Raw genomic sequence first — 16,653 nt, 5'->3', positions numbered from 1 at the left:
ACAGAAACAGTGGGTAGACACGCCTTTAAAATGATCTGTATAAATCAGTTCAAAATTCCTCTTCTCAAGCTGTGTGGAGTATCCGTATGTGAGCCTAGACTAACTATTAACAAGCCAAAAGCCCCCACCTCTTCTGCCTTCTTTTGAGGATCCTTCACTCAGGCCAGGTTTTAAAAATATCAACATCTTGGGGCCCCTGGATGGCTTAGTCAATTATGCATCTGACTCTTGATCTCAGCTCAGGTCATGATCTCATGGTTTGTGAGTTCGAGTCCCACGTCATGCTCTGAGGCAATGACATGGAGCCTGCTCGGGGTTCTGTCTCTCTCTCTCTCTCTCTCTCTGTCCCTCTCCCACTTATGCACCTGCAGGCACGCACTCTCTCTCTCCAAAAATAAATAAATAAACTTAGAATACATAAATAAATACATAAATACATAAATAAATACACACATAAATACATACATAAATAAAAACATCAACATCTTTTATGGTGGTTGCCTGAGGGGAGGTGGGTGGAGGGATGGGTGAAATAGATAATTGTGATGGATACTGAGAAATGTACAGAATTGATGAATCATTATATTAACCACCTGAAACTAATATAACACTGTGTGCTAATTATACTTGCATAAAAACTTTTTTAAAATAAAAATATCAACATCTTTCATGATAAACTTGCACCCTGTTATGCTTACAAGCCTCGCTCAGGATCCTCAGTGCCATCTAGACTTTCTGCTCTGACAACAGTTTGGATTTTCTGAGCCTGGTACAGGGAAGCATCTTTTTTCGCTAAGAAGCTATTACCACCTTCTTGCTTTACTATACTCAGCAACCTCTACTTGAAAAATAAAATTATTTCTTACCTGAAAGATCCAGGGCATGAGGTCAGTCTGTTTATACTGGCTTTTTTGTTGTTGTTGTTGTTTTGCTTTTTGGGTTTTTTTTTTGTGGTAGTTAGCCATTGTAGCAGTTCTTTGATGGTAGTCATAGTGTCATGCATTTTGGAGTGAGAAACTCCAACGATTTCCTAGAAAACTGTAAAGAAACGTTTTGCTTAGAAACCTGATTGAGAACTGTGTTCACAAAATTGACTGATTAAGTTGATCCGCACAGCACAGGAACTCCCATTATCTGAGTCCTGGGAAAAGACCATTTAAATAAATCTCCTTAAATATTCTCAAGGGAAAAAAAGCAAGGAACAAAACAATGTACATGCTAAATGAACGTTTAGATAAAATATGTACATACACATATAGAATACCTCTGGAGGAATCCCCAAGCAACTGGCAACATGAGTTGTTTTAGAGGAGAATGAGGTGAATGGGGACAAGAATGCCATGAGACAGTTTCACTATGTGCCTTTTTGAATATTGCACCATGTGCATTTATTTGAAAATACATACATATATATAACACATACACATATGTTATATATACATATATACACGTATGTATATATACATGTTATACATATATACGTGTTATACATATATATAACATACATAGCATATATCATATATATAACATATATCATATATATAACATATATAACATATATCATATATATAACATATACAACATATATATAACATATATCATATATATATATATATATATATATATATAAAACAAGTAGCAGGATGGGAAAAATATCTCTGATGGATATAAATCTGGCAGTTGGAACTTTAAGATCATTGGTCCCCCTGAAAACAAGCCAGATGTTAGTGACCGTGGCAGCTCGCAGGTGCCTCACACAGGCATTGGAGTGGTATAGTGGCTGGGGCTGGGGGGCTGGAGGGGAGGAAGGCCCTGCTTGCCTAAGCACCTAACAAAATGACTGGGAAAAAAAGTGCCTGCCTGTTTTGAGGTTGGAAATTTTGATACAGAAAGCACAGGGACTCCAAATGTAGGCAAATAAATCTTGGACCAGGATAACAGGGGCTACTTGAAGTGAAACTCTCATAGAGATATTTATTGAGCAATTATGGATGAAATGATATGTGAGATTTGCTCTTAAATAATCCAATGGAGGGGCACTTGGGTGGCTCAGTCGGTTGGGTGTCCGACTTCGGCTCAGGTCATGATCTCACGGCTCATGAGTTCGAGCCCCACGTTGGGCTCTGTGCTGACAGCTTGAAGCCTGGAGCCTGCTTCTGATTCTGTGTCTCCCTCTCTCCCTGCTCCCCCCCCATTCATGCTCTGTCTCTCTCAAAAATAAACATTAAAAAATTTAAAAAATAATAATAATCCAACGGGGAGGCCTGGCATTTGTTGATAATTGTTGAAACCCAATGAGGATACATTATACTCTTCTCTGTTTTTGTGCATGTTTGGAATTTTCTATTAAATGGGAAAGCTGAGGCACACTTTGCACATCATCTTTTAGTTTTTGAAATTGGTCGTAGAAGGGAAGGAGAAGGAAGCTGAGGGCAGGCTGTGAGCATACAAAATCCTGGAAGATTCACCAAAGTTCTAATGGCTGGAGCCAAGGAACACGAGACAAAATAAAGGGAGACTGTGGGGCTGCTCTATGGGTCTCCAGAAAGGCATGTGGGGAAGGGCGTCCTCTAGAAAACACCCAAGAATCAACCCCATGTCACAGCAATGTTGGCACGCTAGAAAATGAGTCAGGAATTAAGTCCAACTGCAAGGAGAACACAGAAAAACAACAGTGGTTTAACACAGAAAGCTGTTTATGTTTGCATCACACTGATGATGTTGGGGTTACGTGTTCCAAGGCCAGCAGACTGTCTCTGCAGCCTTCCGAGGTCCAGGCTTCTCGGGCGCTGAAGCTGCCCCTTAGTCTTGTGGTCCAGGAGAGTAGCCTCTGCACTTGAAGCAAGAGGATGGAGGAAGAGACTGAAAAGTGGGCAGAGAAGCTGGCTCTTAGGGAAGGTTCTTAGAAGCTTGTCACAAGGAAGTCTGAAACCAGGCTGCGTGCGGCAGCTATATGCACATTGTAGCACCAGAGCAGAATCTGTCACCTAGGAAAAACAAGCCCAGCTTTTGCCAAACTCCAAGCCAGTATCTATAGGTTGTCCAAAGACAGTAACCTCATAAGAAGCAGAAGATTATACCATTTTTTTCCTGGATGCTTTTTAGGGGGGGGGGGGCAGGGCAGGGAGGGGCTCGGGGAACTAGCCCAGAAAGGCTTTAATGAGAGCCTTTTCCTTACCAAGGGTTCCCAAACCAAATATTAAGAACACAGACTTAGGGGGCACCTGAGTGGCTCAGTCAGTTAAACATCTGACTTGGGCTCAGGTCATAATCTCAAGGCTCGTGAGTTCAACCCCAAGTCGGGTTCTGTGCTGGTAGCTCAGAGCCTGGAGCCCGCTTCAGATTCTGGGACTCCCTCTCTCCCTGCCCCTTCCCCGCTCATGTTCTGTCTCTCTGTCTCTCAAAAATAAAAAATAAACATTTAAAAATTTTTTTAAAAAAAAGGAACACAGACTTAGGTCACTGTAGTGAGCAGTTATTTTTACATACAGTTTTGGGTATTGTCAGGGTATTAGAATTGATGACAGAAATCTTGTGGTAAAAAATGTGGGTGGGGAAGGGTGGAGGGTGTTAGGCAAGAATGTCCATAGCACTGTAAGAGTTTTGTTAATACACTAATCTAATCCCTGCTAAAACCATCAACCTCCCTCTCTTCCCTTCATTGCTCTAGGGTTGTTTGTTTAAAGGCAGGAGTTAAAATTAAACTTAAATTTAAATGGAATGAATTTTAAACGAATTAATTAATTGAAAGGTAATTCGTCGGATGATTCATTTAACACAGAGATTAAAATCAAAATGCACTGTGTCCTCTCGACCACTGATTTCAAAGATGGTCCCCACCAACATCACTTGGGAATGTATTACAAATGCAAATTCTTGGGCTCCACCCAGACCTTCTGAACTCATCTGAGAGATTCTGGTTCACGACAAAGTTTTGGAACTGATGCTCTAGCCCAGCGATCCCCCACCCTGACGGCACGTTACAATCACCGAGAAAACTTGGGAAAGTCCCGCTGAGCCCCATCCCCAGAGACTCTGATTTGATTGGTTTGGAATGTGTTCTCGGGTGTGGAGATTTTTGAACGTCCCTCTCCAGACTGTAAGGAGAACACAGGACTGAGGACCGTGGCTCTGGCCAGCTTCGGTCGTCTGGGCCTTTGTGGCCAAATAAAGCCACGCAAAGCAACTACATTCTAGGAGTTGTGGGGGACAAATGTCCCTCCCAAATAAAGACTTCAAGAGTAGTCGTTTTTCCTCTGTCTCGTCATAAGCTCCCTTTGATCCCAGGTCAGGAGGACCGAGCTGCCCAGACTCCATGAGCCGAGGGAGGAGCTCCCCCAGATCCCATCTACCTTCCCTCTTGCATCTCCATGATTTTTCTAGTTCTCCTTTCCCACCTAACCTGGAGTTTGGGTCAGTTATATCAAACGAGTCAGACCCAAACAAGTCGTACCCAAGATTTCGGTGGCGGAAAGAACATTGTATATGGATATTGTGGGAGAGGCAGAGGCAGACGTGAACAAGAGCAGGGGGTATGATGCCAGTAAAGTTTCTGTGGGGAGGCTCTTTTTAAAGGAACCCCAGATGAGGACAGGATGGGTTGAAGCCTGAGAAGGCCTGAAATTTGTGGAGAGCTCTTGGAGGAGAGGTGGGAAGGGTGGTCATAATTAATACTACCCTGTTATGCTAATTAGGATTTCTAATTATAACGTATTCCCATACTGCTATTGCTTTTTGAGGCAGCCAGAGTTCTTTCCCCCATGTTGACACCACTTCTAACACCAACACCTTTAAAACTGTTTACATGCATTCGTATCCATGCTACAGTTCTCAAGAGTTGGGGGGGGGGGGGTTGGCTGAGGAGTGGGAAGAGGAGGAAAGTACCTTACACAGATGGGTGAGGGGGATGGGCACACCATGATGCTTTCTTGTATGGACCCCTAAGTAATAGCAAACAATCATTTTATTACTAAGACTAGTCAAAATGCAGGGTGCCTGGGTGGCTCAGTCGATTAAGCATCTGACTTCACCTCAGGTCATGATCTCAAGGTCCGTGAGTTTGAACCCAGTGACGGGCTCTGTGCTGCCAGCTCAGAGCCTGGAGCCTGCTTTAGATTGTGTCTCCCTCTCTCTCTGCCCCTCCCCTGCTTGTGTTTTCTCGCACGCGCACTCACTCTCTCCCTCTCTCAAGAATAAATAAATAAACATTAAAAAAAAAAAAAGTTGGATATGTGAAATGTTTTGCAAAGGGTGAATACTGACAACAGAATGAGCTTGTGACTCATTCCCCTCAAGGTTTCCCCCGGGCCACAATATTCCGTCAGACAGGAGAAAGGAACCAGTTCAATCATTGGCCACTGGCATTTTCCCCTAATGATTGATGAAGAAAAAAATCACTCAGGTCCATCAGCTGGGATGAAGGGAGCTTGGAACTTAAACCTCTGTGAGGAAGAGACAGAAAGTCCCTCAAAACAGTCTTTGAGAGAACCTGAAATAGGCAAATACAATACAAGCTGTCACCTCAGGTCTTAGGGAAGCTGGGGCTGCCCTTTCTTTGGCATTCTGGGACACAGGAAGGGACTAGAAGCCTAGGGCCCATCCCGGGGTTTCAACCTACAGCTCTCAACCTGTTGACCAGTTGTGAAATCAAATGTGTGTGAGCCCAGCATTTTTTTTTTTTCAAAGCAAATAGAATAAAAGAGAAAATTATAGTGTATCGCTCATAAGTACTGTTTCAGGAAACTTTTGTTTCCATATTACCAGGACCTGTTAAGGTGGATCAGGGTAGATGCAGGCCCTGAGTCAGAGAGGGGCAAGGAGACCCCTTAATAAAATCACAGGGATCAAAAGGAAATAAGGGGGGAAAATACCAAACCTGGACTGTCCTCCCACTCTGGTGGAGTTGGTAAGAGAAGGAAGCTGACTATCCTGAGTTTCTTTGGAAATGAGGTCAAAAGCAGATTCCTGAACATGTCCCAACCCAACTCTTCCAAAGCAGATGTCACCTCAGAAGTGGCTGACTCAAGTAAATTAGGAAAAAATAAACAAAAAACCACAACCCTAAAGGACCTGAATGGTTTGAAAAGGAGCCATCATGAGCACTTGAGCGTCCGGTATGAGAAACCGCCATCTGAGACAGAGCGGGTGCGGTGTTGGGGACAGGGGCACAAGTTTCAGACCGAACAGGAGAGGACCAAACACGACCAAACAGGAAAACATCAAACGTCTCAGAGAGTTAACTGCAAAACCTCTAAAATTCTAACATTAAAAAAATGAATTCAGAAGCAACCTGGAGAACAGTTTTTGGTGAATATCTGTCTGCAGTTTAACGTAGTTGATAAGAATTCCCACAGCAACAGCAGTGGCCTGAAGTTCAGGCGTGCGGGGAGGTGTCCTTTCCTCTCGGAAGGAAGGGTTTCCCATGCACAAATGCACCCGGTGGGCGGAAGGCCAGGGGTCCACTCTTCTCAAGGGCCGAAGTTTCCCTCATTACTCATTTCCCTCATTCCCCGTTCCTTCATTACTCCAGAAGGTTCGGGATCTTAACAGCTTGACATTGTCTGAGCCTGTTGGCACCTCTGTGCCGGCCGTGAGACCATACCACATGGGAGGTGGTTTGACAACCACATGGGAGGCCAATCCTTGAAATGGGCAAAGGACAATTCCCATTAGAACAAACGTGAATCACCATTAACTGGAGACACCTCAAAGTTTTGTCTTTCAGGAAAACAGGCAGCTGTGTTTGGGAGAAAACAAAAATGAGAAACGTAGTTCTTTCCCAGTACTTTTGTCTCTCACTGAAACTTCATGTCAAAATATCTCATGCTGGCTGTTTCCTTCTTCTTTCCCAGACAGCTATCATTATCAGGAATTGCAGAAAAGGCATAAAATAATGAAAAAGGCATTGTCTCTACCCACAAAATATTTTATTTAACTTCCAATCTGGAATGGCCCATTTGTATTTAGTACAAAATAAATGCACAGCATCGTCTCTGATCATCACAGCTATTTGGCTGAGAGATATAATGATCCCCACTTGAAGACTAGGAAAACTGGGGCTTAGAGTGCTTACTAACACCCCCTAAGACCCCGTAGTTCTTTAGCTACGAAGTCTACAAAAATGCACCCTAAAAACTATTCAGCTGCAAAGTCTACAAAATCTATTTCAAAAATCGGCACAACCTTTCTACTACACACATGGTCTCTCTCTAGGTCATTCTGCCCTTTCTCGAGTCAAAGGTCTCATTCACCTCTGAGAAATCTTCTAGGAAGTGCTGAGTTTCTCATGAGCAGAGTTTCAGGGAGGCACCGCTGTCACTTTCTCTAGGCAGCTCGGGGCAGAAGAACGGACGCAACGGCTCCACGCATGAGAGATGACTGTGTGTATAGATGAGGGCATTACCTCTCACATCAAAAAACTTGATTTCTTCCATCTCAACATCTAAAAAAATTCCTACGTGGCTAAGTTCAGGGCTCGCAGGAATTCTGGTTTCTGGGAAGGAGCTGGTATAGATGGTCCCTGCCTTCATGCTGATAAACCAGAAGCCATGCTCGGAGGAGAAACCGGCCTTTCTCTTTCTGTCGACTGATTCCTGGCAGATCCCCAGGGTCCACTCCTCCGCCTGTCCCACTTCGACCTCCCAGTAATGGCAGCCGGAGGAGAAGCATGGGGTGCCCAGGACACAGGCCAGGTGGGTGAACCTCTGGGGATCTTCCACTGGGTTGCGGCAGATCTTCCCACACCGAACATTCTTGAGGTCATCAGAGAGGATGAGGAAGGAGTGGGCGGTGCTTGTATCCAGGGTCATGTCCTCCCGGAACCTCAACAACTCATTGCTTACGTGCAGACTTTTCTCCAGTAGGGCACTGTGCTGTGTGAACAGAAGTGATAGTGCTCCAATTTGCCATTCCTCCAAAGGGGGGCTGTCACTTACCCCTCGACACACGGGGCAGGTCAATTTCAGATCCCTGTGTTCTAGCATCCATCTTCGCACGCAATGAAAGCAGAAAATGTGTGCACAGGGGAGTAAAACGGGGCTTAAGAAAATTTCCAGACAAACCGGACAGGTCACCTCCTCTTGCAGACTCTGGGCCATGGTCTCTGAAGGTCACTCCTTGGCAGTGAACTGAGCTGAAGTCGCCCTTTATTAGCTTCTGAAAGCGATTGGGAGCCTTCAGTACACAATCTGCTCTTCAATAATCAGGATGTACCTAAATCCGATACAAACATTAAATAGTATAAATCTTCCTGCAGCTTATACAGGAAAGCAGCACTAAATCACCAGAGAATCATAGTAAAAGCACTATCTGTGAGAAAAACAGGGAACCATGTATCTTTGAGAGAAGCTAGGTGATCACAAAAGAGAGACAGGACAGCGGACATTATCTTTTCAGGTGGGGCAGCTGACCTTGTGTGGAGACGCCCAGACGAAGCCTTCTCTGCTCTGACCACAGCTTCTCTCTGTGGGAGCTGAGTGCAACGAGGCCTTTAGTAGGATCTGGGAGCCCAGCTTCTGCCTCTAATCTCTGTAGGTCACCTGCAGTTCAAGAAAAATAATTTGCATAGCCAAATCCAACTATAAAAATAAAGCCAATCCGACTTGAGCGGTCACAGAAAATTGGCTCTAAGAAGTCCTCAGTATTTCAAAGAAAACTACCATATGTAAGTAAAAAACTAGAGAAAACCACTGCAAAATGGTTGAGATACCCATTACAGAATCAATTTTAAGGATGAAGTATCATTCAGATGAAATGCTTTAAAGCACTCTTAGGAAACTCATAAGGCTTGAGTGAGTATGAATAAAAACATAACCATTGTCACCAACTTCTCTAAAATAAATGTCTGAACACAAGCCAAAAAAGTGTTCCTGACAAGGAAGATGCCCTCCAGTTACAGCATCCTCTCGCTCCTCCCAGAGCTCGCTCCTCCCAGAGCTCACTCCTAGAGACACCTCCTGGGCCTCCCTGCAAAGGTTGCGTACTTTGAGTGAGGGCTTGGAACAAGTTGGGCCCCTGACCCAAAGACAGCCCCACTTAAGGCTAGTCAGTGCCGGTGAGACGGTGTGAACGGAGGACTCTTCTTGAAAAAGGGCCTATACTGAATAATAACTAACAGAACTTCTTCCTGAGAATTCACAAACCACACGGTCAGTCGTGGCTGAAGTAACAGAATCAGAGACAAAAACATGAGCCACGCCATTGTTACCACAGAGGGACAGAGTAGGAAGGAATGGGCACTCCTGAGGCTAGCCCAGAAAAACTCGGTTGCTAGAACATCCTGGAACACGTTTCCTCATCTTCATCCAACAAATACTTACTAGGAACTTTCCATGCTCCCACCCTTCACTAGACTTTGGGAATACAGACATATCTAACGATAGACAGGACATCTGCCCACAAGGAACTTGGAGTCTTTGGAAGTCTTCCAGTTCCTGGATGGCATTCCAGTCTGATTGGGCCTGGCTGAGTGACAAGAGATACGCTCCTTCCTGAGGCACCTGGGTGGCTCAGATGGTTAAGCATCTGACTCTTGACTTCAGCTCAGGTCATGATCTCACAGGTCATGCTCCCACAGCTCAGGTCATGATCTCAAGCCCCATGATGGGCTCTGCAATAACAGAGCTGACAGTTAGAACCCTGCTTGGGATTCCCTCTCTCCCTCTCTCTCTTTGCCCCTCACCCACTCATGCATTATCACACTCACAGACACACACACACACTCTCTCTCAAAATAAATAAATAAATGTTAAAAAGAGTGGGTGGGGTGGGGGAAACACCTGGGTGGCTCAGCCGGTTGAGCATCCGACTTCAGCTCAGGTCACGGTCTCGCAGTTTGAGAGTTCGAGCCCCGTGTCAGGCTCTAGAGTGCTAACAAACAGCTCGGAGCCTGGAGCCTGCTTCAGATTCTGTGTCTCCCTCTCTCTCTCTCCCCCTGCCCTGCTCATGCTCTGCCTCTCTTTGTCTCTCAAAAATAAATAATGTTAAAAAAATTTTAATAAAAGAAAAGAGATAAACCTCTTCTTTAAATCCCCTATCACACTTTCCAAAAACCTGAATTTTTTTCCTTAATGTTTATTTTTGAGAGACAGAGCACAAGCGGGAGAGGGGCAGAGAGAGACAAAGACACAGAATCTGAAGCAGGCTCCAGGCTCTGAGCTGTCAGCACAAAGCCAGATGCGGGGCCCAAACTCACAGGCTGTGAGATCATGACCTGAGCCAAAGTGGGACGCTTGGCCAACTGAGCCACCCAGGAACCCCCCAAAACCTGACTTTTTAAGGCAAATTGAATATGGTGCTTATAATCTAAAAAAGCTTGCCCAACCCACCTTGGAATATATGCAAGAAAAAAATTAACAAAAGAAAAAAAAAATACTGCATTTGTAAAAAGTCCTTATCCATGTTATCTATGACTCCAAACAATCAGAAACAATCTAATCATATAAAGATAATGAAATAATTCTGTTAATTATAATACAGCTATTAAAAGTAGCAATTCTTAAATTCCACATTTGAATGAAATCCTATGGTATTTGTCTTTCTCTGACTTATCTCCCTTAGTGTAATACTCTCTAGCTCCATCCACATCATGCCATTGCAAATGGCAACAAAACAAATGAACACAGGGGTAAAACAAGAGAGGGAGGCAAACCAGGAAACAGACGCTCAGTGACAGAGAACAAACTGAGGGTTGCTGGAGGGAAGGTGGGTAGGGGAATGGGTTCAATCGGTGATAGGGATTAAGGAAGGCACTTGTGATAAGTACTGAGTGTTGTATGTAAGGGACGAATCGCTAAATTCTAACCTGAAACTAAAATTACACTGTGTATTAACTAACTGGAATTTAAATAAACATTTGGAAAAAGAAAAAACAATTGATAAATATATTTAAGTAAAGACCCAGAAACAGCTTTAAGAAATAATGCTAGAAAATAAAAAAGAACCCTTTTAAAACGCATACATTTGTCATTGAAAACACATAAAAATACATGGATGCAGGGGGCACCTGGCTGGCTCAGTCGGTTAAGCATTTGACTGCAACTCCGGTTGTGATCTCAAGGTTTGCAGTTCAAGCCCTGAATCGGGCTCCGTGCTGATAGGGCAGAACCTGCTTGGGATTCTCTCGCTCCCTCTCTCTCTTCCCCTCCCCAGCTTGTGCTCTCTCTCTCTCTCTCAAAATAAATAAATTTTAAGAATATATATATGTATTCAAATAATAATAATAAACACTTCTATGCATAAAAAAAAAACAATATTAGAGTAGAAGGTGGAAAAAGTTCCCTGACACAGGACAAGACTGACTCCAGAAATCTAAAGATAAAAGCATTTAAAAGATAACTTGTAGCGAAAGACAGAGAAATAGGACAGTGGAAATAGCACAGAGGGAAGAGACTACTTACACTGATTTAGACAATTGCAGCCATCTCGTAGGTCCAAAGTCTACACCTCCCCGTCTCCGAGCCTTAGCTTCTCTATAAAGTGAGTTTGAGCTCAAGAGATTCTGGCCTTATATAGTTCCTATGACATAGTCTCCACCCACACGCAGGGTCATTGTCTCCACCCCAAAGATTGGATTATCTCAACCTGACCAAGTAAACTCAAGCAACCCTCCTCCTCGCGCAAGATGTTGGCCTGAAGTCACATTCAAGATTTTCCAGCGGTTATCCTCTGAGTTAAACTAACAAACCTACTGCCATGCAAATGAGATTCTCTAATTTCAGAGCTCAACTTTAAAAAACAAAATATTTTGGAGATCAAATACAGAAGCGCGTTGCTGAAATCTAATGAAGTCTTGGCTAATGTAATAATTGGTGTTATCGTCTCTGAAACTATTTTGAGCGAGAACAGGATCTAGAACAGTTTCCATATCCTTGGACTCGGTGATTCTGCTCTTCGGGGACAGTTACTGGACAGGATGAGAAAGATAGCAACCAGGTAAGCCTGTTACCCCACCATAATTCTTAATAACATCCCCTTTTACTTTCAAATCTGTCCCAGTTTAAACAATAAATTATATAGCGTTTATGTAAGAAGTAGAAGAAGCGTGCGTGGGTGGCTCAGTTTGTTGAGCGTCTGACTGTCGATTTCAGCTCAGGTCATGATCCCAGGGCTGTAGGATGGATCCTCCTCCCCCCAACCCCCATTGAATTCTGCGCTGAGCATGGAGTCTGCTTAAGACTCTTTCTCTGGGGCGCCTGGGTGGCTCAGTCAGTTAAGCGTCCCACTTTGGCTCAGGTCACGATTTGGTGATCCCTGGGTTCGAGCCCCCCCCACCCCCACCCCCCGCTTCCCGGCCCCTGCCGCAAGCTCTGTGCTGACAGCTCAGAGCCTGGAGCCTGCTTAGGATTCTGTGTCTCCTTCGCTCTCTGCCCCTCCCCCACTCACAAGCTCCCTTGCTCTCTTGCTCTGTCTCTCTCTCTCTCTCTCTCTCTTTCAAAATTAAATAAATAAATAAACATTGAAAAAGAAAAAATATTCTCTCTCCCACTCTCCATCTGCCCATCTCTCCTACTCACACTCTCTCTCTCTAAAAGAAAAACCAAAAGAAGTAGAAGCAGTAAAAGTCATAATGAAGGAGAACTATGACACAATAATCAAACAAAAGGGAGATGAAAGGTCAATGAATTCCGGTAGTTGAGGGGAAGTAAGAATAAACCCTCTCCCTGAGATACACACATTCTGAATAACCTCCCGTTCCTCAGGGTTCCTGCTCTTTTGCTGCAAAGCCAATTGAACAGCTTTTTCTCTCTTTTTACCCAGTTTCGGTCTCCATTTCCATGAGTTAAATATCTATAGCGGGGGTCTGACATTTTCAAAAGGTTTTCATCATAAGCTCCTTTCCACTCTTAAACATAACTGCAAATCCCCCAAAATTTCCTGTTTATACAAATTATACTTCTCCGTGTTTACAGTATTACACATGAAAACTGCAAACATTTCTAAAGATTTATTTAACACAGTTAAAATAACAAAACTATTATATGGTAACATAAATAAGATGGCTTTATAGACAATAAGTAGTTTCCAAAACAACCAAAAAAATACAACTAAGTTGGAAGAGTGTCATTATTTTGCGTGTTTGAAAACCTCTTTAATTCCTAATCAACAAATACGGCTGCTTTCTCACATCTGCTTCTGCTTGATCTGTCGCGATACGTTGTTTTGGTTGAACCCTGTGAAGAATATTCGGCTTCCCACAGATACTTAATTGGAAAAAGGAAGTCCACTGCTTCTCAACCAATTTCATAACTCCAAGCGGCAGCTCCAAATCTTAGTTTCTTGGCAACCAAAGACCCCAACGATGAACCCAATGGTCTTTTTCGTGTGGCTTCTGTAGTCTCAGAACTAATTCATATGATATAGCTAAATATGAAACTTTTTTCTTCTTTCTTGCCCAATCGTAGAAAGGTTCTTTTCATTTTTTTCTTCTTAAACTATTTAACTGCAATAACAATGCCAAACCAGGTTTTTTTTCTATCACTAACATCTATCAGGCCCTCAGCAGAACATTTGTCACAAAAAGCATCACTGCTCACTGAGTTTATATTTTTCAGCCAGCTCTAATTGTGGCTGTTGCTGAGACTTTATCTGCTGGGAGAAATATATCTTCCCCAGAAATACTTTAATTCCCAGATTCCTCATAACTACTGTAATGCTGAATTTAGTAAGAAATGTCATTTTTCATGTTCAAGTGCTGAAAATACTTGAAGTCACTTGTGTGTAATATCTTAGCATCCTCGTGACAACATATCAAAAATGTGTGTATTTTTTTAAGCTTTATTGTCATTTTTAATGATCATTAGTGCTTCCGTGAGTTAAGACTAAATCACAAAATAAGCTTGTTTCCATAGCTCCCTGATTAAAAAAGAAATCGACTTTCACACTTGCTAGTTAGATAAGATACAGCCATTGATGGGGGAGCCGGGCACAGTCAGCCCGATCAGGAGTCTAAGATCCCTGCAAGGAGATGATGTATTCGTTCCAAACACCGTTTGTATTTTTCAAAAGGCAGCAGCTACAGTGGGGCGGCTTTTCACAGAGAGCTTCCTTCCGCTGGCGCTGGGCTTTCTCTGGTTTGCAGCCTCCTCTTTTCGCCAAACCTCGTCCTCCCTTGCTCTTGGCTGCCTGGTCACATTAAAGTGGACCCGTCTGTCTAAATGGGAGAAGGTGGAGGGCACATCTCTGAATTAGTAATGTCGCCAGAATTTGCTAATAGAGTTCCCACACTCTCCTCTTCAAAGGGAGCCTATATTACAAACCTGGCAAACCCCATAAAGAAAATATTTGTGGCACTTTAGAGAACAGGTTCCCCCCACCATCCAAAAGTAGAAGGTTCCTATGAAAACTTCCCTAAGCTGAAATGGTGTAAAAGCGAAGAAACAATCCCCATTGATTTAGATGGAAATTTTTTTGAGTGTCCCCAGACTCAACATTTAATAACCTCTTAACATTTCGGATACCTTAGGATACATGTTGCCAATGGATGCAGAAAATAAAACAAGAAAAAGCACAGATGCGACCACACGGTTTCAAAGCTCTGGCAGCTGGACGCTGAGATGCTGAGTGTAATTCCTGGGTGAGGCGCTTGGTGGCGCCACTCCGCTGCCCCAGCGCGCGCTGCCTGTATAATGGTTCCTGTCAAACAAACGCTGAATGCTATCTTCGCTTCCACATTTTTTTTTTTTTTTGTCAAAGTGCAAATTCTCTTTGCATTGCTTTCAGTTAGCGAAGACAGGTACTAAGGTAGGTCTTTTATAAAAGCAAAATGGTGTAACATGAACCTTCCTAAAGCAGGGGGAGACCTGCAGGCAGAATGTCCCAGTTTCGCACTAATTTTCAAAAACAGACTACAAAAAGGGACCGTTGGACTCCATAGTTATATATTTGATATGTAACCTCTACTCTGATCCTATTAATGGGCCTCTTGTTTTTTGTTCCTTTGAAGTGTTTTCATTTATTTATTTATTTATTTGCCCAAAATTGGGAGGAAAAAAAGGGAATGTTCGTGTGGTTTATTCACGACGTGTGTTCCTTTCTGTGTAAGAACTGGCAACAGAGGTCTTTATCTGCGGCAAATTACCTGTGAAAAGAACAAGCTCTAACTTGGGTCTCTATGTGTCAATGACCTTAGGCCACCCACCCTCAAAAAAAAACAAAAACAAAAAAAAAAAAAGGAGTAGCGCTTAGTGACCCCAAATCGGCCCACCCTCCTCCCAGCTGAAGGTTCCAGATGCTGAGCAAAGGCTGGAGGGAGACAGTGTGAATGTGAGTGAGCGGTGAGTGTGCCAGAGCGCACACACACGTGACCCTGCCCCTCGAGCTGTTGCTCTCTCGGGGTTTCCAGAGCCAACTAGAAGTGTTTTCAGATTACCCATATGTTTTCTCCTCCGGATTCGGACTGTCAAAATATTTTTGTGGAGGTGAGGAAGTCTGAGTCAAAATAAATTTCCTCTCCACCTAATTAGCTGACGCTCGATGTATTATCAAATAGAGCCTGCAGATCTCTCACAACAAGTTGTGTTTCACCCCCCCACCCCTGTCCTGGGAGTAGAGGTACATCAAGGCGAGCTGCCTGCAGTCCTGCCTGCAGCTGCTCAGCCTCACAGAGGTCAGAGACTACCAGTCCGGCCCAGGAAACAAGGCAGCGATCCAGGCTTGGTAACGCCCTCCTCCACCGGTTCATCTTCTTTGGTGGCTGTCCATCCGTCTTCGGAGACACGCCAAAGCCCCTACCATGGCTTCCTGGCCTCTGCCCCTCTCTCCAGCCTCATCCTCTCGAATGTCGACATAAATCCTTCTTTCATTCCTTCCCTGCGCTCCTCCACAGTTCAGAACAGCCGGTTCCCTCTAACTGGAACCAGCCCCATCTAGCCACCCTGACAACGCCTATTCACCCATCATTCAGACACAGCTGGGGGGTCAGTTCTAGAGGGGAGTGTGGTCTAGGCCAGTGCGGAAGCCCCTGTTATATCCTCCTGTGCTACCCTCCTGCATCCTTCCTTATGCGTGACCCCAGTGCTGGTTCTCCGTTTATTCATGCGGTCGCTTGACTCGTCTGCGGTTCCCTCACATTGAATACATCACACCCTCCGAGCACTTGCTTTCTGGCAGACATTTTCCTAAGGGCTTCACCTGTTTTCCAGCGTGGAATTCTTGTAGCTCTACGGAAGGTACGTGCTGTCATCATCTTAAGCTCACAGACGATGACCTTAAGACTCTAGCAAGCCAAGTGCCCTCACTGTGTTACGAAGCCTCCCTGGTGGCCTACCTCTAGTCATCTTTCACATGAGACCGAAATCAACATCTATCCTGCTCAGATCAGTATCTTGTGATGTTTCTATTTTATGCATACAATCCAATACAATTGAAGTCTGATTAAAATAGCCACTAACTTAATTCCTTTAGCTTCTGGAACTATAAATCTGTGCTGCCTTGATCGTCATAGTAACTCATCAGATCTGATCTAGGGATTGAAAATTCTGGATCCTGTCGATATTTTCTGCCATTTGTTTGCATCTTAGTGATAGTTTATCACCTAACTAAAGAGAGAGGTGTGACACATATTTCTAAATGTCCTTATTATTACTTGAATGCCTGGGCATTAACTTTTTAGGTTTTTGTTTGTCTGTCTGTTTGTTTATTTGTTTGTTTTCTACA

General features: G+C 43.8%; 1 protein-coding gene and 1 long non-coding RNA gene across 10 annotated transcripts in view; one reads left to right on the top strand and one right to left on the bottom strand.

Annotated features, from left to right (window-relative positions):
- Positions 1–2,728: 2,728 nt before the first annotated feature.
- The window catches only part of RFPL4B (ret finger protein like 4B), a 38,863-nt gene continuing 24,938 nt past the window's right edge, over positions 2,729–16,653 (bottom strand). For 5 of the 9 annotated variants that reach the window (XM_042987030.1, XM_042987029.1, XM_042987031.1 and 2 more), the window contains 2 exons: positions 8,409–8,537; positions 6,925–8,211 (listed from right to left, as the gene is read on the bottom strand). In XM_042987030.1, the coding sequence (XP_042842964.1) occupies positions 7,284–8,096 (813 nt within the window). In that variant the 5' untranslated portion in view covers positions 8,097–8,211; positions 8,409–8,537 and the 3' untranslated portion in view covers positions 6,925–7,283. Of the gene's footprint in view, positions 2,988–6,924; positions 8,212–8,408; positions 8,538–11,396; positions 11,794–16,653 lie in introns of those variants that run through there. The other 4 variants (XR_006217815.1, XM_042987033.1, XM_042987034.1 and 1 more) reach the window with 4 other exon arrangements.
- Positions 11,844–16,297, top strand: LOC122238712. Its single transcript, XR_006217816.1, has 3 exons — positions 11,844–11,931; positions 14,462–14,739; positions 16,140–16,297. It is a non-coding gene; the product is annotated as an uncharacterized LOC122238712 (long non-coding RNA).

The sequence above is a fragment of the Panthera tigris genome, chromosome B2 (assembly GCF_018350195.1).
Source record: "Panthera tigris isolate Pti1 chromosome B2, P.tigris_Pti1_mat1.1, whole genome shotgun sequence".
Classification (NCBI taxonomy): domain Eukaryota; kingdom Metazoa; phylum Chordata; class Mammalia; order Carnivora; family Felidae; genus Panthera; species Panthera tigris.
Note: the sequence above shows the minus strand (reverse complement) of the source record. Positions and strands in the feature narration are given on the sequence as shown.